This window comes from Trachypithecus francoisi, unplaced genomic scaffold (assembly GCF_009764315.1).
Source record: "Trachypithecus francoisi isolate TF-2019V2 unplaced genomic scaffold, Tfra_2.0 Lachesis_group13, whole genome shotgun sequence".
Classification (NCBI taxonomy): domain Eukaryota; kingdom Metazoa; phylum Chordata; class Mammalia; order Primates; family Cercopithecidae; genus Trachypithecus; species Trachypithecus francoisi.
This window is the reverse complement of record NW_022681458.1, coordinates 22592913-22614513: the sequence shown is the minus strand read 5'-3', so window position 1 is coordinate 22614513 and position 21601 is coordinate 22592913. Positions and strand designations below refer to the sequence as shown.

The window sequence follows — 21601 nt, the reverse complement described above, 5'->3', positions numbered from 1 at the left end:
TTGCTCACTTTCTAAGCAGCCAAGTGGTATTGCTCATTTGTATCTTGAGAACGGGTAAGAGTATTCATATCGGTACCATTTCAGATTTCTAGTCATGTTAGTCATCTGGTTTTAATTGCACTGAAAAATAATTAACAGGAGGAAAAGAAAATAGCAGTTCCCAAATGTCATTTTATGGTTATATAAGCCCCCCAAAAGCCCTTAAACAACAAAAATGTCTCTTCTCTAAAAGTACTTTGGGCCATCAAATTTTTAGAAAAATTAATTAAAAAGTCAAATGACAACTAAATCAATTGAAATGATCTAATTAGGAACTCCTCTAGTAAAATCTCAGAGGAAATATATTTAAAAAGCAAACAAAAAAGGCATGTGCTTCCCTCCTTGGATAAAGTTTGGTCTTAAACAACAACAACAACAAAAATCAGGGCATTTGTAGAACGCTTGCTTGTTTTCCTGTCCCCTTTCAAAATAACTCCTATTCGGTGTCAAAGACAAGAAGTTTCAGACTGGCTAACAACAGGTAAAAAATGTTTTGGGATTCTATGCCTATCTTTAAGGAAGAGTGTTTTAGACTAATAGGGGTAATTTTATCCCTTAAGTCCCTAGACTCCTACGTCCTTGTTAATTTTTAGAGTTTTAGGATGAAATTATTACATATTAACAATAATACGTTTTTAAAAGTTTTAAGACAGAATATTGAGAGGATGAGCTAACCTTGTGTCACTGATTAAAATCTGTTATATCCTTCAATATATTCTAAATCAAATTCAGGAAAGTTTCAAAAGTATAGATAATAAAGAGCATTATCATGCAAAAAGGAAAACAATAATGAAAAGGCAGGGAGGCAATCTTGGAGATTAGGGTAAGCCAAATCCTTAAATAGAGATTTTGGGTACATAAGAAATATAACTCACTTTGAAGGTGTAGAAGGGCTGGTGATGCAGGAATTCACCATTTGAGAGGCTTTCAATGGTCTAGAACTATCAGAAAATTAGAAAATATATAATGTATACAAATGAATTATTAAAGATATATATTTGACTTATAAAATGAATTATTCTGTACTATAATTCCTTTTATGTCCTCTTGAAAAGCAAACAACTATAATACTTTTTAAATTACTAGCAATAGGCCAGGTGCACTGGTTCACGCCTATAATCCCAGCACTTTGGGAAGCTGAGGCAGGTGAATCACCTGAGGTCAGGAGTTCAAGTCCAGCCTGGACAACATGGTAAAACCCCATATCTACTAAAAATACAAAAATTAGCCAGGTTTGGTGGCAGGTGCCTGTAATCCCAGCTACTCGGGAGGCTGAGGCATGAGAATTGCTTGAACCCGGGAGGCGGAGGTTGTAGTGAGCGGTGATTGCACCACTGCACTCCAGCCTGGACAATGGAGTAAGACTCCATCTCAAAGAAAAAAAAAAGGCCGGGGGCGCAGTGGCTCATGAGGCCAGGAGATCGAGACCATCCTGGCTAACACAGTGAAACCTCGTCTCCACTAAAAAAATACAAAACATTAGCCGGGCATGGTTGCGGGTGCCTGTAGTCCCAGCTACACAGGAGGCTGAGGCAGGAGAATGGCGTGAATCTGGGAGGCGGAGCTTGCAGTGAGTGGAGACGCGCCACTGCACTCCAGCCTGGGCAACACAGCGAGACTCCATCACAAAAAAAAAAAAAAAAAAATTTACTAGCAATAAAGGCCAAAAGAGAAAATGAAATACCATCTCTAGGCTCTCCTTGATCTAATAGCTAAATAGACAGCACTGGAAATGAAGTCAAGTGTAATACATAGGAAAAAAATAACCTGGAGAAAATCACTTTGTCTCAGTTCTTTTAAAGTAATAGCTCTCATTTGTTGAGGACTTACTAGATGTCAGACACTGTGCCAAGAACTCTACGTATTATTATCTCATTTAATGTTCACAACCATTCTATTGTTTTTCTTACAGACAAGTCAAGGAATTTGTGTAAGGTCTAAAAGCTATCAAATTGTACAGTCAGATAGCTTGGCTTCAGGCCTGTGATCACATAGAGTCTACACTGTTGGTGTGACATAGCACTACTGCCAGCAAGAGTAATAGCTCTACCAGCAGAAGGTAGTACATACCAAGCAAAAACACACAAAGAAAAGCTGTGAGAGGAAAAAACCAGAAACACTTAGACTCTCTGGCCACATGCTTTTCTTAGTAGACCCTTGAGACACTAGTGTAAACTTCCATGAGATGTTGCTCTTTCAGACACTAACTGTATGACTTTAGGAAAATCATTTAATTTCCTTGGTCCTCTTGCATAAAATTAAGGGTTTGGACAAAAACCTCCAAAATGTTTTTCATCTTTAAAGTTCTATAACTTTATTATTCCACCAAACTAGTGTTTGAGTATAGAAAAGAATGACATAACATATGGCTTCAAAGTAATGCAAATATGTAGAAAAAAGGGGAACACTCAAAGAAGTCCTAAGGTTTTCCCAGCATACATAATGAAGCAAAACCTGAAGTAAAGATTACTTCTTTTTTTCTTGAGAAATTTTAGTAGCCATTTAAGTTCTTTACACTGCTGATAATATATGAATGAAGGCATAACATTGAGTATAGGGTTTCTCATATCTGCATGTCCTGAAGAGTCAACTGAGGCATTTGCTAAAAATATTGATTCCTAAGGCCCTATCTCAGACCTACTGAAACAGAACTTCCAGGGAAAAAACACAAAAATCAGTATTTTTAGTGTCTAGGTGACTCTTATTATCACCTAAGTTTGATTTATATTCCCAAAGAATATCAAACTGTCTTCTAGCAGTCTAAAAAGAGCACTTCCTTAAAAAGCACCTCACTATGAAAAGCAACTAATAACTTTGAAAATATTTTAAGCATTCTCTTCAATTACTTCAGGCAGTGATTTAACACTAAAACAAAGTAAAGCAAAATTAAATTAAAATCTCCTTCTTGGTCTGATTTTTTCTTTTCTTTTCTTTTTTTTTTTTTTTTTTTTTTTTTTTTTTGAGATAGGGTCTTGCTCTGATCACCATTCACTGCAGCCTTCATCTCCCAGGCTCCAGCAATCCTCCCACCTCAGTCTCGAGTAGTTGGGATTACAGGTGTGTGCCACCATGCTGGCTTTATTATTTTATCTTTTGTAGAGACGAGGTCATGCTCTGTTGCCATAGGTGGTTTCAAACTCCTAGACTCAAGCGAGTCTCTTGCCTCAGCTTCCCAAAGTGCTGGGATTACAGGCATGAGCCACTGCATCTGGCCACTGATCTGATTTTATCTTGGGGTCATATTATGTAATTCAGTCATTCTTTTGATTAGATACTAAAGCCTTTCTATTTCAAAAGGGAATGTAAAGACATAGTGTCTCAAGGACTTACATTGCCATATGTGCACTCCAACCAAGGGTAAAAGGTGGTTTTGTATTTTCAGTGCAATGAGATGACAGGGTCAGGTATCTTGGAATGATGACTTGCTGCCCAATCTTATTGTTAAGCGAGAGAGCCACATTGAAGCTATATCGTTTCAAATGGAGAATGAGGACCCTGAAAAATAGGAGATGACAACCTTACTAATTCATACTTAATACAAGTATCTCTTGTATAGTGAAACAGATCACTCTAACTATGGTAGATGACTTTTGATTTAAAAAATCCATTTGGCCAAACCAAAGACACATCAAAGAATATTTACTAAATACCTGTTAGGTATCAGGCATTGAGCCAGTTAATAAGCATACAAATAAAAACAAAACAAGGACAATGGTGGATTAGTGCAGTTTGGGTAAAATACTTACAATGTTCCCAGAAAAAACACAAATAAATAAAATATAGCAGACAAGAATGTTAAATTTGGCATTGATATTGGGTTAAATCCTTAAATTATTTACTTCACTGTTACATAGTTTAAAAAGCAATAGGTTTTCTATAGCCACTACTGGTAAAATAATGTCTATTAAAATGTTACATAGCTCTTATATTTAATGGTAAACATTAATTATTTCAAGATGATTTGATGAGACTTATTCTTTTATTTTCAGAAGCACTTTCTCTGTAGAAAGCTAAGGAAGAAATACAAAACGTTTCCCCATCTAGAAAAAAGTTTTACAAAAATTTGCATGCCAAATCTTGTCTGTCTGTGGGTCTGAAAAGGCTTTTAGCTCTTTAGAAGCACTGAATTCTTTATGGTTAAAATTGTGGTAACCTTTTCACTTCTCATACAGAACACGATCTCTGCTTGATGGATTAAATATATTTCTCAACCCATAAGAACATTTTAAAAATTGAATTTCAAAAATCTTATGGGAATAAACTTCAGTTCCAGGCACACACACAAAAATGTCTGATTTATAAAAAATTGTTTCTTACCATATATGCCTTCATCACAGAAACCACAAACAAAAATTTGCAAATTGAAGTTATGGATTGTACTTCTCTTTAAAAAGCATGCTAGAACTCAGGATCTTCAAATTTACAATTTGAGAGAATACAAGGACACAACTGATGTGGAACCAATGTCAAAATTAAATCTTTTGACTAGAATTTCAAATAACCTAACCAAAATAAAAGGCACTATGAGGCTACTCTGGACACACTGCCTATAGCGTAGCCCTGCTATGCACGGAGCAGTAAAAGGAAAAAAAAAAAAAAAGTAATATAAAACAGGAAAATGATAGTCAAAATCATTGATCTTCAAAGATGAGGCCCAACTTTGTGAACAGATTTGATAATGATTAACAGGCCTTTCAAGAAGAAGAGTGGCTTTGAATATTAAACTGAACAAAAGTAGAACAAGACTAATCATCAGGACTTAAAGAGTGGCTTTGAATATTAAACAAAAGTAGAACAAGACTAATATTAGGATTTGATAAACAGAAGCTTCTATCACATAAGTCGGGAATAAATTAACCTTTAACACAAGTGATCTACCATGGAAAAAAAAAAAGAAAAAAAAAGAAAGAAAAGCAAGGAGAAAATTTCCCCTTAGCAATTATTTTCCCCCCACTTGAAAAACCAAATAGCAAGAGAATGGGAAAGAGAAGAGACATCCAGCATGTGAGGTCAAAACTAGTCTTTTTAACTGTACACATGGTTTCCTTAGTGACAGCTGGTAACAACCGATTCTTTGCCTTAAGATTCTTCCTCCCACCTTCCTGGCCTCAAACCACTCACAAATAGGAAAGAACAGTCTCTTAAGTCAAAAATATAATATAAGTCTCTTAAGTCAATATACTAATACTGCTATGATTTATATACTTTGGGAGGCCAAGGCATCCAGATCACCTGAGGTCAAGAGTTTGAGACCAGCCTGGTCAACATGGCACAACCCCGTCTCTACCAAAAACACAAAAATTAGCCAAGCGTGGCGGCGCATCCCTGTAATCCCAGCTACTCAGGAGGCTGAGGCAGGAGAATGGCTTGAACCCAGGAGGCGGGGGTTGCAGTGAGCCAAGATCATGCCACCGCATTCCAGCCTAGGCAACAGAAAGAGACTCTGTTTGAAAAAAACAAAAAACACAACATTTTTTTGTACAGATGGGGGTCTCACCATGTTGCCCAGGCTGGTCCTGAACTCCTGGTCTCAAGCAATCCTTCCACCTTGGCTTCCCAAAATGTTGAGATTACAGGCATGAACCACCACGTCCAGCCTTTATAAAGTCATTTCTTTAAAACCAGCTTCCGGCCGGGTGCGGTGGCTCAAGCCTGTAATCCCAGCACTTTGGGAGGCCGAGACGGGTGGATCACGAGGTCAGGAGATCAAGACCATCCTGGCTAACACGGTGAAACCCCGTCTCTACTAAAAAAATACAAAAAATTAGCCGGGCGATGTGGCGGGCGCCTGTAGTCCCAGCTACTCGGGAGGCTGAGGCGAGAGAATGGCATAAACCCGGGAGGCGGAGCTTGCAGTGAGCTGAGATCCGGCCACTGCACTCCAGCCTGGGCGACAGAGCGAGACTCCGTCTCAAAAAAAAAAAAAAAAAAAAAAAAAAACCAGCTTCCTTGGCTGGTCGCGCGGTAGCTCATGCCTGCAATCCCAGCATTTTGGGAAGCTGAGGTGGGTAGATCACCTGAGGTCAGGAGTTCAAGACCAACCTGGTCAACACGGCAAAACCCCATCTCTACTAAAAATACAAAAATTAGCCAGGTGTGGTGGCACACAACTGTAATCCTAGCTACTCAGGAGGCTGAGGAAGGAGAACCGCTTAAACCTATGAGGCAGAGGTTGCAGTGAGCTGAGATCGTGCCACTGTACTCTAGCCTGGGGGATAGAGCAAGACTCTGTATCAAAACAACAACAATAAAAAACAACCAAAAAAAAAAAACCAACTCCCATTTTCTAGAAAGAAGTAGATTATGAAATGTAAAAGAACTAGTCTCTAGGGCCTAGGTTCCAGAAATTCCACACTTACTGACAGAATATTGAAGCTAATAAAAGAAAGTAAAGCACTTTGTAGGCAAAGTGCTACATAAATACTTAATGTTAATAATAACCTTGGTGTTTGCAATCTATTCTTGGAAAGAACTAAACGCTGTCCTATAACCACATAATAATTTTTTGTAACTACTTCAGTTTTATGTTTATACAGAGCAGATACAATATAAGTTAATTTCATTCCTATATCAGAAAATTTATCTTATGATTACAGGAAATTCACTAATTTATAAGATCCTCAGAATGAAAGAATGAACAAACTGCAAAAAATTACTCCCTATTTTATTCTTAAGTACGTGTGTGTCTATAGTAGGTTTTTACTGAAAGTATGGGAATAACAGAAAGACTACAGCACAACACAGGACAACAAATTATAACTGAATATTACACATTACTAAATTAAAAATTGACTAGTTAGTTCTTATAATTATTCCAAAGTCTCAGTAGCTGTATCCTCTATTGTCATTTTATTGGAATTCTCAAGACCCTTTTTCTCTTCAGTATTTGAAATGCTTTTCCTTCCTTTCCTTCCTTCCTTCCTTTAAATATATATTTCTTTCTTTTGTAGAGATGGGGTTTCCTTACGTTACCCAGGCTGGTCTTGAACTCCTGGACTCAAGTGATCCTCCTACCTTAGCCTCCCAAAGTGCTAGGATTACAGGCGTCAGCTATCACACCTGGCCACCTTTCTTATCTAAGAGCATTCTAGCTCTCCATCCTCTCTCTACACTCTGCACATTTCAGCTTTCCTGACCCTCTTTACCAATCCATTCTGGTGACCTTCATTTATTCAGTAATATTTGTATGAACTTTAAAAAGAAAAACTGAAAAGCAATTAAATGTACCTGCGAATTCTTTAGTCCATAGCAAAAAAAAAAAAAAAAAAAAATTACCTAGGAAGCCTGTTAAATTTGTGCCTGACGAGAGCACACTTTCCGCCACACTTCTCACAAGAATACTCCAGTTCTTCGGCCTATAAAAAGAAGGAAAAATAAAGCATGAAGGTGAATCAGCATTAATATTTTCAATGCAAATATCTGCTCTAGTCTTATCAGTTTCATTAGTGGAATGACAACTCTGAACCAGTTTTAAAAATTCTGTGTCTAGAGCCACGAGCCTTACCAAATTAACACCCAATCCTCAAAATATACTTATAATATCATGCTCTGTTTCAGAATTTCTAATTTCCTTTTTTACCAAGAAAATATCTAAATTTATGATAGTAACTAGACTCTAAAATAGAAGATTCTTAGCCTTTTCAGCCTTTTCCCCACAGACACATATGAATCACTACCAAGAGTATATCCAGATTTTAACATTTGGCCATAGCAGAGATAAGATCACCTTTAGGTTAGGTAGAATTTCTTGTCTGTTAGGTGTAACGCTACCCCTTTCGCATAATGGAACTCAATCTTCTCGTGACAGCCCACTAAGAACAACTGCTTTAAAAGGATGAAAGATTGGGGTGAATACCATTACCTAGAGAACACTGAAACAAGAAATCCTTAAAAAAACCGGGGTAAAAATACATAGGAAAATCTTCAAAGTCTATGATAATAACAAGAACAGTTTAAAAATGACTAAAAGAAAAGCAGAGTATTTATCTTTGGGTAGAATTCAATGTTCACCATTTAATAAACAGGTTTTTTTGTCTGTTTGTTTTGACACAGAGTCTTGCTCTGTCAGCCAGGCTGTGGGGGGGCGTGATCTCAGCTCACTGCAACCTCCACTTCCAGGGTTCAAGTGAGTCTTGTGCCTCAGCTTCCCGAGTAGCTGGGACTACAGGCATGTGCCACCATACCTAGCTAACTTTTGCATTTTTAGTAGAAGCAAGGTTTCGTCGTGTTGGTAAGGCTGGTATTGAACCCCTGACTTCAGGTGACTGGCCTGCCTTGGCCTCCCAAAGTGTTGGGATTACAGGTGTGAGCCACTGCACCCAGCCAGATTTTTTATTTTTAAATTTATTTATTTATTTATTTATTTATTTTTTTTTTTTTTGAGACGGAGTCTCGCTCTGTTAACCAGGCTGGAGTGCAGTGGCGCAATCTCAGCTCACTGCAAGCTCCGCCTCCCGGGTTCTCACCATTCTCCTGCCTCAGCCTCCTGAGTAGCTGGGACTACAGGCACCCGCCACCACGCCTGGCTAATTTTTTTGTGTTTTTAATAGAGACAGGGCTTCACCGTGTTAGCCAGGATGGTCTCAATCTCCTGACCTCGTGATCCACCCGCCTCCGCCTCCCAAAGTGATGGGATTATAGGTGTGAGTCACCACGCCCGGCCTAATTTTTAGTTTTTATACCTTAGGAAGACAATTCTGCCAATTTGCTACAACAAAACAAGGACTGCTACTAGATAGATCAAGGGGGATTCTTGCAAATTTCCACTAGTTATAAGGACTGCTATAACAACAGTCTGATTATGCTCCAGAAACTTTTTCAATACTTGTAATTGTATATCACAGACACAAATATGTATCTACAGCTTTGGATAAACATGACTCCTCCTTCCTGTTTCTAATAGGGTACATACAACCTAAGAAAAAGCAAAGAATATTTTCTTATTCTGCAGATCTTAGGATACCAACTTACATGGTATCTACAGTTTCAATTTCATGTTACCAAATTTTAGAATATGTTACTTCAAATACTTTAATATTTGTTTACAAATAACAAACTACTTTTTTTTTTGAGACAGAGTCTCATTCTATCTCCAGTCTGGAGTGCAGTGGCGTGATCTCGGCTCACTGCAACCTCCCACTCCCAGTTCAAGCGATTTTCCTGCCTCAGCCTCATGACTAGTTGGGACTACAGGCACACGCCACCATGCCCAGCTATTTTTTGTATTTTTAGTAGAGACTGGGTTTCACCATGTTGGCCAGGATGATCCTGATCTCTAGACCTTGTGATTCACCTGCCCGAACCTCCCAAAGTGCTGGGATTACAGGTGTGAGCCACCGTGCCCGGCCAACAAACTATTTCTAAGGTTGTCTAAATGCCGGCTATTGAGTTAAATTTATAATCTATTTAATCAATTAATTTTCTTTTTCAATGAGTTATAATTAGATTTATCAAGCTTTTAAAAATCATTATTATTTTAAAAACTTCTCATCTGTTTTCCCCATGAATAATTTTGTTGAAACTCTGCCAAAACCAGGTGTGGTGGCTCATGCCTGTAATCCCAGAACTTTGGGAGACCAAGGTGGGCAGATCATTTAAGGTCAGGAGTCGAGACCAGCCTGGCCAACATGATGAAACCATGACTCTACCAAAAAATACAAAAATTAGCCAGATATGGTGGCATGATCCAGCTACTTGGGGAGGCTGAGGTGGGAGGATTGCTTGAACCTGGGGACAGAGGTTGCAGTGAGCCGAGATTGGGCAACTGCACTATAGCCAGGGTGACAAAGTGAGACCCTGTCTACAAAAACAAAAACAAAACAAAAAGAAACTCTGCCTTGAAGAAACCAACTTCAAATACAACTATCAATGATATAAAATTTAGTTATGTGAATATACAAAAGATATTATTTACCCTAAAGAAAAGATCAAGAGAATCTTGAATTGAACGAGGAGGGAGTGGTTTTTTCCTACGAGGAAGGTCAATAGAGAGGTCATTAAACTGTTCTCTTTTGGGGATAATCTCTCCACATCTGTAAGAATAAAATGAGACATGTAAGCATTCAGACCAATACACAAGAAATACAAATATACCTGAGAAACACTGTTCTTCCACAGAACTTACGGTACTGACACATTATCACCAGGCATAAGAACTACATACATTTAAGACTTTTTTCATGCTTACTTTAACCCTTATTAAATTAATACAGATAAAACCTCAATTGCAAGTATTTAAGTATACTTTCTTTAAAAAAATTTTTTTTTTCGTGAGATGCAGTTTCGCTCTCGTCGCCCATGCTCAAGTGTAATGGTGTGATCTCAGCTCACTGCAACCCCCGCCTCCTGGGTTCAAGCGATTCTTTTGCCTCAGCCTTGCAAATAGCTGGGATTACAGGCATGTGTCACCATGCCCTGCTAATTTTGTATTTCTAATAGAGACGGGGTTTCTCCATGTTGGTCAGGCTGGTCTCAAACTCCCGACCTTAGGTGATCCTCCCGCTTCAGCCTCCCAAAGTACTGGGATTACAAGCGTGAGCCACCATGCCCGGCCAATTTTTAAACTTTATATAAGCAACCCCAAACTTTAAAAACCTAAAGTATAGCATAATATACCAAAGTGAACCTGTTGCAGGTAAACAGCTTGATAAATTATCAGTTAACACATTCATCACCACTCAATTCAACAAACAGGGCCAGGTGTGGTGGATGGCGTCTGTAATCCCAGCACTTTGGGAGGCCAAGGTGAGTGGATCACCTGAGGTCAGGAGTTCGAGACCAGCTTGGCCAACATGGTGAAACCTTGTCTACGAAAAATACAAAAATTAGCCAGGCAAGGTGGCGCGCACCTGTAATCTCAGCTACTTGGGAGGCTGAGGCAGGAGAATCACTTGAACTTGGGAGGCGGAGGTTGCAGTGAACTGAGATCACGCCACTGCATTCCAGTCTGGGTGACAGAGTGAGACTCCGTCTCATAAAAAAACAAACAGGGAGGCTGAGGCAGGAGAATGGCGTGAACCCAGGAGGCGGAGCTTGCAGTGAGCCAAGATCACGCCACTACACTCCAGCCTGGGCGACAGAGCAAGACTCCATCTCAGAAGAAAAAAAAAAGAAACAGAACACCATTGTCAACTCCCTAGAAGCCCCCTTGCACATACCCTTTTCCAGTCACTATCCTCCTTCTTTCTCCCAAAAGATAACTTTTTTTTTTTGAGGCAGAGTTTCACTTTTGTTGTCCAAGCTGGAGTGCAATGGCGCAATCTCAGCTCACTGCAACCTCTGCCTCCCAGTTTCAAGTGATATTTCTACCTCAGCCTCCCAAGTAGCTGGGATTATGGGCGCACACCACCATGCCTGGCTAATTTTTAGTATTTTAGTAGAGAAGGGGTTTCACCATGTTAGCCAGGCCAGTCTCGAAACTCCCAACCTCGTGATCCACCTGCCTCGCCCTCCCAAAGTGCTGAGATTACAGGTGTGAGCCACTGCACCTGGTCCCAAAAGACAATTATTATTCTGACTTCCAACACTATAGATGTTTTGCCTGTTTTTGAACCTTTTATAACGGGATTATGCAATACATTTTTAGTTGGCCTCTCTTTTCTTCGGCATGATTGTAATGTTTAACTACGCTTGCTGAGCATGACTCTACTGCATTTTCGTTGTTGTATAGCTTTAATCTGTATGAATATTCTACAATTATCCATGTTAATACTGATGAGCATTTAGGTTATTTCCAGTTGTTGGTTATATAAGTAATGCTTGAAAAATTCTACATGTTCTTGGCCAGGCACAGTAGATCATGCCTGTAATCCCAGCACTTTGGGAGGCCGAGGTGGGCGGATCACAAGGTTAGCAGATCAAGACCATCCTGGCTAACACAGTGAAACCCCATCTCTACTAAAAATACAAAAAATTAGCCGGGTGTGGTGGCGGGCACCTGCAGTCAGGAGGCTGAGGTAGGATAATAGCATGAACCCGGGAGGTGGAGCTTGACGTGAGCTGAGATCCTGCCACTGCACTCCAGCCTGGGCAACAGAGTGAGACTCCATCTCTAAATAAATAAATAAATAAATAAATAAATATTCTACATGTTCTTTATGTGCATATGTGGATACTTCTATTAGGCAGCAGAATGATTTAGTTATCAAATATATTTTTTATAGAATTTAAAAACGTGAGCTCAGAGATTAAAACACCATACTCAATTTACCTAGAAGCAAATTTCTTTTAAATAGTTGTAGCTGACTTTTTCATTTTGTCTTATCAATACTTTAGGTAATATTCATATTTCTATCCTAATTCCCTACTGTTACAGCTAAAGACTGAAAAACATTAAGAGTATATTTGTCTTTCATTCAACAAACATTCACTGAGTGCCTCTCTCACAGGTAGAATTCTAAGGTGACCCTTGACTTTGTATATTTCTGTCCCCTTTGAGTGTGGGTAGAACCAACCTGTGATAATTATGAGCTACCACACCTATGATGATGTTATTTTACCTGGCCCAAAGGAATTTTGCAGACATCATTAAGGTTACTAATCTTAACTTTGAATGAATCAAAAACGAGATTATCTGAATGGGTCAGATCCAATCATATGAGCCCTTTCGTTTGTTTTTGAGACAGGCTCTTGCTCTGTTGTCCAGGCTGGAGAGCAGTGGCATGACCACAGCTCACTGCAGCCTCAACCTCCCAGGCTCAAGCAATCCTCCCACCTTAGCCTCCCAAACAGCTGGGACTACAGGTGTGCACCACCATGTCTGGCTAATTTTTAAACTTTTTGTAGAGAAGGGGGTATCACTATGTTGTCAGGACTGGTCTCGAACACCTAGATTCAAGTGATCCTCTTGCCTCGGCCTCCCAAAGTGCTGGGATTACAGGCATGAGCCACCATGCTCGGCCCATATGAGCCCTTTAAATCTGGGTCTAGAGGACAGAAAGAGAAGTCTGAAGTCAGAAAGATGTATACTATCTGCTAGCCTGGAAAAAAGCAAACAGCACTGTTGTGAAGTGCCTATGAGGGTGCCATATGGCAAGGATCTGTAGGCAGCCTTTAGGAAATGAGTGGTTCTAGCGGACAGCTAGCAAGAAAATGAGGATCTCAGTCCTACAACCATAGGATCTGAATTCTACCCATGACCTTAATGAGACAGAAGAGGAACCTGGGCTCCAAATGAAAGCACAGGCAGTAATACTTTCATTTCAGTCTTATGATACTCTGAGCTGAGAACTCAGCCATACTGTGCTTAGTTTTCTAACCTACAGAGCTGGGATGAATAAATGGGTGTTGTTTTAAGCCAATACGTTTGAAGCAATTTCTTACACAGCACTGAAAATCTAACAGAGCCTCCTATATGCCAGAAAATGTTCTAGGCACTGGGGTGATAGCAGTGAATAAACCAAGGCAAAAATACCTCCTCTCACGAAGCCATCATTATACTAGGAGAGAGAGACAATGAAATTGATACTAGTAAAACATACAGTATGTTAGACAGTGATACATGTAAGGAGGAAATACATAGTAGGGAAGAGGAAAATGAAAGATCAGAGCACAGTATCTGATAGGGTGGCAAGAAAACACATCACTGAGCAAATGGCCTTTATGTAAAGATCTGGAAAAGTGAGGGCACTACCTAAATGAGAATATGGGGCCAGGTGTGAGGCTAGTGCCTGTAATCCCAGCATTTTGGGAGGCTGAGGTGGGAAGTTGGCTTGAGCCCACAAGTTTCAGACCAGCCTGGGCAACACTGGAAAACCCCATCTCTACAAAAAATAAAAAAAATTAGCCAGGCATGGTGGTGCGCACCTGTAGTCCCAGCTACTTGGGAGGCTACGGCGGGAGGATTGCTTGAGCTAGGGAAGTTGAGGGGGCAGTGAGCTGTGATTGAGCCACTACACTCCAGCCTGGGTGACAAAGCAAGACTCTGTCTCAGAAATAAATCAGCAGTTAAATAAAAACAAAAATAAGAATTTTGGGAAAGAGAATTCAAAATAGAGGAAACGGTAAGTACAAAGACTCTAAGGCACTATGATCCTGGTATTTTTGAACAAAAGCAAGGAAGCTCATTTCGTTAAAATAGAAAGAACAAGGGAAAAGTGTGACAGAAGATGAAGTCAGAGAGTTAACAGAGATGGGGGTAGGGGTGCTGAGAGGCAGATTACATGAGGTTACACAAGTCATAGGTTTTTTAATTGTATAAGCAGAAGGCTGACATGAACTAACTTCCATTTTAAATGGATTGCTTTGGCTTATGTGTTTAAAACAGACTGCAGAAACATGGTAAATAATTTAAAAGATGCTGCAACACTTCAAACAAGAGGTGATAATGGCTTGATGTAGGGTAGTGGCAATGAAAGTGGTAAAAAGAGGTCACATTCTGGATGTATTTCCAAGGTACAGCTGAAAGGACTTGCAGACATATGAGATGTCAGGTTTGAGAAAAAGAAATACAAAGCTGGGCACAGTGGCTTACGCCCATAAACTCCAGCAATCTGGGAGGCCAAGGTGGGAGGGTGGCTTGAGGCCAGTTCAAGACCAGCCTGGGCAACACACTGAGAGCCCGTCTCTAGAAAAAAATTAAAAAATTAGCTGGGCGTGGTGGCATGTGCCTGTAGTCGTAGCTACTCAAGATGCTGAGGTGGGAAGGATTGCTTAAATTCAGGAATTAGGAGGCTAAAGTAAGCTATGACTGCGCCACTGCACTCCAGCCTGGGTGACAAAGCAAGACTCTGTCTTCAAAAAAAACTTTTTTCTCCCCCATATTCAAGAATATATTATTAATGCACAGAATTTCCTTACATTAATTAAAAAGCAGTCAGTTTAAACTGCAATAGTTTTTTTAAAAAAGTACATTTGCCAAACTGGCCAAACAAACCTATAGCAAGATGGGGCAAAGGATAAACACACAAAATTACAATCCAAAGTGTAATGTGTGTGGAATCTTCCTTCAGCCAGAAACTACTTTGTGTTAGAGAACTGTCCTAAATAAAATTACTAATGAAGCAACAGAACCCTATCCCCACCTAGCTGGCACATCCGGCCCAGTCTAGCCACCTGGTGTACCTATATCCCATAATCCATGCCACTTATTGCACTGATTCACATACTTCAACTGTATATCCAACATCTGGGTGCTATACAATTAGAGTGCCTAACACCACTGGCACAGTGTAGAAGCCAACTACTCTGATATGGCCTTCTTTTTTTTGGAGATGGAGTCTTGCTCTGTCACCCAGGCTAGAGTGCAATGGCATAATCTCAGCTTACTATAACCACCTCCTCCCAGGTTAAAGCAATTGTCCTGCCTCAGTCTCCCTAGTAGCTGGGACTACAGGCGTGTACCACCACACCTGGCTAATTTTTGTATTTTTAGTGAAGACGGGTTTTCGCCATGTTGGCCAGGCTGGTCTCAAAGTCCTGACCACAGATGATCTGCGCACCTCGACCTCCCAAAGTGTTGGGATTACAGGCGTGAGCCACCATGCCCAGCCTGATATGTCCTCCTTTCTTCTGTGTTGCCTGAATGATCCCACTGCCCAGCTCTCCAGACCTGACAGAGAGCTGGTGGACTGCCTGTGGTCATTTTCAACGGAGGCAACTTAAATTTTGCTATAAAAAAATTTGAGTGGTACTCCCACAATTCAATGAAATAATAACTGAAAACTTTGCCTCTCACTTTGACTTGCACAAATTTTATCTGGAAGGTGCATTAGAAGGAAGGGATAAATGGCTATTATATTATTAACTGCTGTTGGACTCTATAGCTTTTATAAGCTGAACCATACTTGCAAGATCTGGATGTTTTCTTTAGAAAACCATTTATCCACTAGGGGGAAAAGACTGATGAAGTCATGAATGAAAGCAAGCAGTATCACAGACTACTGATGCAAAACTGTCTTTACTAAAATTCTAGTTAAAAATGCTAGAGGCCGGGCGCAGTGGCTCAAGCCTGTAATCTCAGCACTTTGGGAGGCCGAGACGGGCGGATCACCAGGTCAGGAGATCGAGACTATTCTGGCTAACACAGTGAAACCTTGTCTCTATTTAAAAAAATACAAAAAACTAGCCGGGTGTGGCGGCAGGCGCCTGTAGTCCCAGCTACTCAGCTACTCGGGAGGCTGAGGCGGGAGAATGGCATAAACCCGGGAGGCGGAGGTTGCAGTGAGCTGAGATTCGACCACTGCACTCCAGCCTGGGCGACAGAGCGAGACTCTGTCTCAAAAAAAAAAAAAAAAAAAAAAAAAAAATGCTAGAATGTTACAGCTGGAAAAGATGTCAGTGAACACTATCATTTTGAGCGGCCTGAGAAAAATAGATATGGAGGACAGAAAATTGGAGAATCAATATGGATTTTGAATATTTCTGAAGAAAATTCCAGAATGGAAGAGAAGCAGTATTTAGAGAACAGTTTTCTAGAGCTGGAGAAAATCCCAAAGCTTCCGATGAAAAGGCTCTACCATATTAAGGCAAAAGTAACAAAAAGTGTTAATAACTAGATGTAAAATAGTGAAACTGTGAATTTCAAGAATACCACAGATTTTCAGGAAGAAAAAGAAAAAATTCCCACAAAGTCAGGTTTCTTATGAGTGGCACAGAGTAACAGGATATGACAGGGCAGTATACTTAATATATTGATAAGTAAAGACTATGTGTGAGTCAGTAATTCTGCATTAAGTCATGTGTGAAAGTCATATAAATAATTCTCTTTTATATAGAGACTGTGAAGAATTACACTATCTGAAAAAAATCTATTCAGAGATGTATTAAAGATGACTAGAAGATTAGTCAAAGTGAAATATTTTAAAGTGATGTGCAGGCTATAGAAATCCTGGTAAGTATGGAAATTAATTTAATGTAGAAAGTAAGTGTGGATAATTACTGTAAATATGGTTGAAAAACACTGCAAAGGTAAAAATAATTCAAATTCGGATCTATTTTGTAAAAAAATATTTTTAGTAAAAATAATGTGGGGTTCAACCAAAAAAGCAAGTAATAAGGTGTGGTTTTTTTTGTGACAAAGAAAAACAAATATTCCCAAACAATTCAATATTCTACACTGGAAAAGATGTAGAATGAAAAAAATAAAACCACAGATCAAAATTAAGTGTTTAGTCAATACTAAAGCATATAATAAAGTATTTAAATTTTCCTCAGTTCTCACTCCACCAAGCATTTTTGTTTTGTTTTGTTTTGTTTTTTTGACATAGGGTCTTGTTTTGTTGCCCAAGCCGGAGTGCAGTGGCGTTATCATGGCTTACTGCAGCCTCAACTTGCAGTGTTCAAGCAATCCTCCCACTTCAGCCTTCCAAGTAGCTGGGATTATAGGTGTGCATCATCACACCTGCCTAATTTTTGTATATTTTGTAGAGATGGGGTTTCCCCATACTGCCCAGGCTGGTTTTGAACTCCTGGGCTCAAACAATCTGCCCACCTCATCCTCCCAGAGTGTTGGGATTATAGGCATGAGCCACTGTGCCCAGCCTAAGCATTTCCATAGAAAGATAAAGATTTCAAAAAAAAAAAAGGTTGATATAATCTGTTGGTTTATATTTCCCTATGACATAGAAAGGAAGATGAGATAAAAATTCATTACTCAGGAGGCTGAGGTAGGAGGATCACTTGATCCCAGGAGATCTAGGCTGCAATGAGCTGGGGTTGCGCCACTGCACCCCAGAGCCTAGGTGACTGTGTGAGACCCTGTCTTAACAACAGAAAAGAATTCATGGCATCTGGTATGTCGTAGGAGAGTTTTAATCACTTGCCATAAAGAAGTAAAAAGGGAAAATCATTTCTTAGACACTACTTACGCTTTACAAATGATGGAGTGCTGAACCTCAAACTCCAAATTAGTAATAACAGGGCAAGTGTATACTCTGGTAGCTGAAATATCTGGTGAATTTTCTTCTCCAGAAATAGGTTCAGTCTTCCAAGTTTTATTTAATTTTTCCATATCTTCTTTCAACTGGTCCAAACACTGACTTAAAAATTCATGAGCATCCTAATAAGACAACAATATCTTTAATCAGAAAAAAACATTTCTAGTCACAATAATAGCTCATTGAGGTTGGGCGTGCCTGATACCTATAATTCCAGCACTCTGGAAGGCTGAGGCAGGTGGATCACTTGAGGTCAGGAGTTCGAGACCAGCCTGGCCAACATGGTGAAACGCCATCTTTATTAAAAATATAAAAATAGGCCGGGCGCGGTGGCTCAAGCCTGTAATCCCAGCACTTTGGGAGGCCGAGATGGGCGGATCACGAGGTCAGGAGATCGAGACCATCCTGGCTAATACGGTGAAACCCCGTCTCTACTAAAAAATTCAAAAAACTAGCCGGGCGAGGTGGCGGGCGTCTGTAGTCCCAGCTACTCGGGAGGCTGAGGCAGGAGAATGGTGTAAACCCGAAAGGCGGAGCTTGCAGTGAGCCAAGATCCGGCCACTGCACTCCAGTTTGGGCGACAAAGCGAGACTCTGTCTCTTAAAAAATAAAAATAAAAATAAAATAAATAAAATAAAAATAAAAATAAGGCAGGTGTGGTGGCGGTCCCTATAATCCCAGCTACTTGGGAGGCTGAGGCAGAAAAATCGCTTGAACCCAGGAGGCGGAGGTTACAGTGAGCCAAGATCGCATCATTATATTCCAGTTTGGGTGACAGAGCAAGATTCCATCTCAAAAGAAGAGAACAAAACCAACAACAAAAAACAAAACAAACAAAAAATAATAGCTTATTAACATTATAATTTATACAGCGAAAGCCCTTGGAAGTCAGTGACATATGTGAACGTCGGGTTTATTCTTATAAGAATTTGGGGGGCTACATATTTTGTGAATAAAAACAAACGACAGATTATATATTCTTAATAATTTTATCAGTTGCATTGACATGAATGAATGAGTAACTCCTCACTTTGTTAAAAAAGGTAATTTTTGCAGCGAACACAGTCCAGGTCCTTGCACTGGTAAACCAAATCTATATATTAAAATATGGTACAATACATAGAAGAGTCACATTTAGTCTTACTACAACTCCTTAGGTTTTTCTTCTTTCCTTCTTTTTTTTTTGAGACGGATTTTCGCTCTTGTCACACAGGCTGGAGTACAATGGCACAATCTCGGCTCACTGCAGCCTCCGCCTCCAGGGTTCAACCGATTATCCTGCATCAGCCTCCCAAGTAGCTGGGATTATAGACATGTAATGTCACACCCAGCTAATTTTTTTGTATTTTTAGTAGAGATAGGGTTTCACCTCGTCAGTCAGGCTGGTCTGGAACTCCTGACCTCAGGTGATCCACCCGCCCCGGCCTCCCAAAGTGCTGGGATTACAGGCATGAGCTACCACACCCAGCCTCTCCTCAGGTTTTTCAATCTATAATGAACACACATACACAAATCTTGTTTTAAAAGAAAAATCAAGAAACACACTAAAATCATGTCAAGTTCCATGATTTCTGAAATGTTATTTATTTAATTTTTATTTTTATTTTTTTGAGACTGAGTCTTGCCCTGTAGCCCAGGTTGGAGTGCAATGGTGCAATCTCAGCTCACTGCAACCTCTGCCTCCCAGGTTCAAAGGATTCTCCTGCCTCAGCCTCCTAAGTAGCTGGGATTACAGGCGTGTGCCACCACGCCCGGCTAATTTTTTTTTTAATCTTTAGTAGAGACAAGGTTTCACCATGTTGGCCAGGCTGGTCTCGAACTCCTGACCTCGTGATCCACCCGCCTCGGCCTTCCCAAGTGCTAGGATTACAGGCATGAGCCACCGCACCCGGCCTATTTTATTTATTTTTATAAATATTTATTTATTTTTTGAGATGGAGTCTTGTTCTGTCACCCAGGCTGTAGTGCAGTGGTATGATCTTGGCTCACAACAACCTCTGCCTCCCGAGTTCAAGTAATTCTCCTGCCTCAGCCTCCCGAGTAGGTGGGATTACAGGTGCATGCCACCACAACTGGCTAATTTTTGTATTTTTAGTAGAGACAGGGTTTCGCCATGTTGGCCAGGCTGGTCTCAAACTCCTGACCTCAGTCACCTCCGGTGACCTGCCCACCTAGGCCTCCCAAAGTGCTGGGATTACAGACATGAGGCACCATGTCAGGTCTCTGAAACGTTTTAAAACAATTAATACTCACATTCTGCATATAACCAGAGAATCTCTCTGCTGTAGCTGAAATGGCATTTTTAACCTTCTTGAGTAAATCCTTTTTGGTCTCTGAATTACAGATATCTTTTTTAACAAGCAAGTGTGCAAAGCGTCTGGTAAAACAAAAAACACCAAGTTAGCATGACATGGCATGATATTTTAAAGAATAATTACTAATAACGGCACAGAAAATTTTTGAGTATCTAAAATTCCATTATTCTATAATCAATGAAGTAAAAGGTTACTCAATAAGTACAGTACATAATGATTACCTGATAAGTGCATTGAGTGGAATTTTCTTCCATGGGATACCTTGTTTAAGCAAGTCATTTGCAAATGACTGGAGTGAAAACAGAGATTGTAGAATAGCATTCATATAGCAGGTATTTCCCAAATTGGAGAAGCTGAAAATTAAAGAAATAGTGCTTTAGAAGGCAACAGGAATTCCTAAAGTATGTTCAGTATAGTAGGAGTTCTCCACTTTAACATGTTTCAGAATCACCTGGAGGGCTTGTTAAACTACATATTACTGGACCCTAACCCCAAGGTTTCTGATGCAGCAGGTTTGGATACAAATGTGTCCAAAAAAAGAAGGTACAAAAATGTCCACTTCTGACAAGTTACTAGATCATGTTGATGCTGCTGGTCTGGGGACTGTACTTTGAGAACCACTGCATTATGACATTATAATAATAGGCCAGGCGTGGTGGCTCATGCCTGTAATCCAAGCGCTTTGGGAGGCTGCGGCAGGCAGATCACTTGAGGTCAGGAGTTTGAGACCAGCCTGGCCAATATAGTGGAACACTGTTTCTACTAAAAACACAAAAATTAGCCAGGCGTGGTGGTATGCGCCTGTAATCGCAGCTACTTGGAGGCTGAGGCAGGAGAATCACTTGAACCCAGGAGGCGGAGGTTGCAGTGAGCCAACATTGTGCCATTGCACTCCAGCCTCAGCAACAGAGTGAGACTCTGTCTCAAAATAAATAAATAAATAAATAAATAAATAAATAAATAAAAAACTTAGTTTGATCTAATGGAAAAGTACACATTTTCAAAATGAATGCTAAACATGACATGACTGGGGGCTTACCTAAAGTGCTATTCATTCTTACTTATAATTTATTTTTTTCACTTAAATATAACTTATTCATTTCTCTGAAAATGAATGCTCAGAAAAGGAACTACTGGGCCATAGAATATATGTGTTTAGGTACTGCCAAACCATTTTCCTAAGTACAAACATATTTTAAAAACTTTTTATGTTGGGCACAATGGCTGATGCCTATAATCCCAGAACTTCGGGAGGCCGAGGCAGGTGGATCACAAGGTCAGGAGATGGATACCATCCTGGCTAACATGGTGAAACCCCGTCTCTACTAACAATACAAAAAATTAGCTGGGCGTGGAGGCACGTGCCTGTAGTCC

The 21601-nt window shown here is 40.0% G+C and overlaps 1 protein-coding gene across 6 annotated transcripts in view; it reads right to left on the bottom strand.

Moving 5' to 3' along the window:
- USP37 (ubiquitin specific peptidase 37) overlaps positions 1 to 21601 on the bottom strand; it is a 122686-nt gene that overhangs the window by 32733 nt on the left and 68352 nt on the right. For 5 of the 6 annotated variants that reach the window (XM_033230256.1, XM_033230251.1, XM_033230252.1 and 2 more), the window contains 7 exons: positions 20449 to 20580; positions 20166 to 20289; positions 17844 to 18034; positions 9953 to 10070; positions 7315 to 7394; positions 3370 to 3534; positions 915 to 980 (listed from right to left, as the gene is read on the bottom strand). In XM_033230256.1, coding sequence (XP_033086147.1) covers positions 915 to 980; positions 3370 to 3534; positions 7315 to 7394; positions 9953 to 10070; positions 17844 to 18034; positions 20166 to 20289; positions 20449 to 20580 — 876 coding nt within the window. The remainder of the gene's footprint in view (positions 1 to 914; positions 981 to 3369; positions 3535 to 7314; positions 7395 to 9952; positions 10071 to 17843; positions 18035 to 20165; positions 20290 to 20448; positions 20581 to 21601) is intronic. The other variant, XM_033230255.1, reaches the window with a different exon arrangement.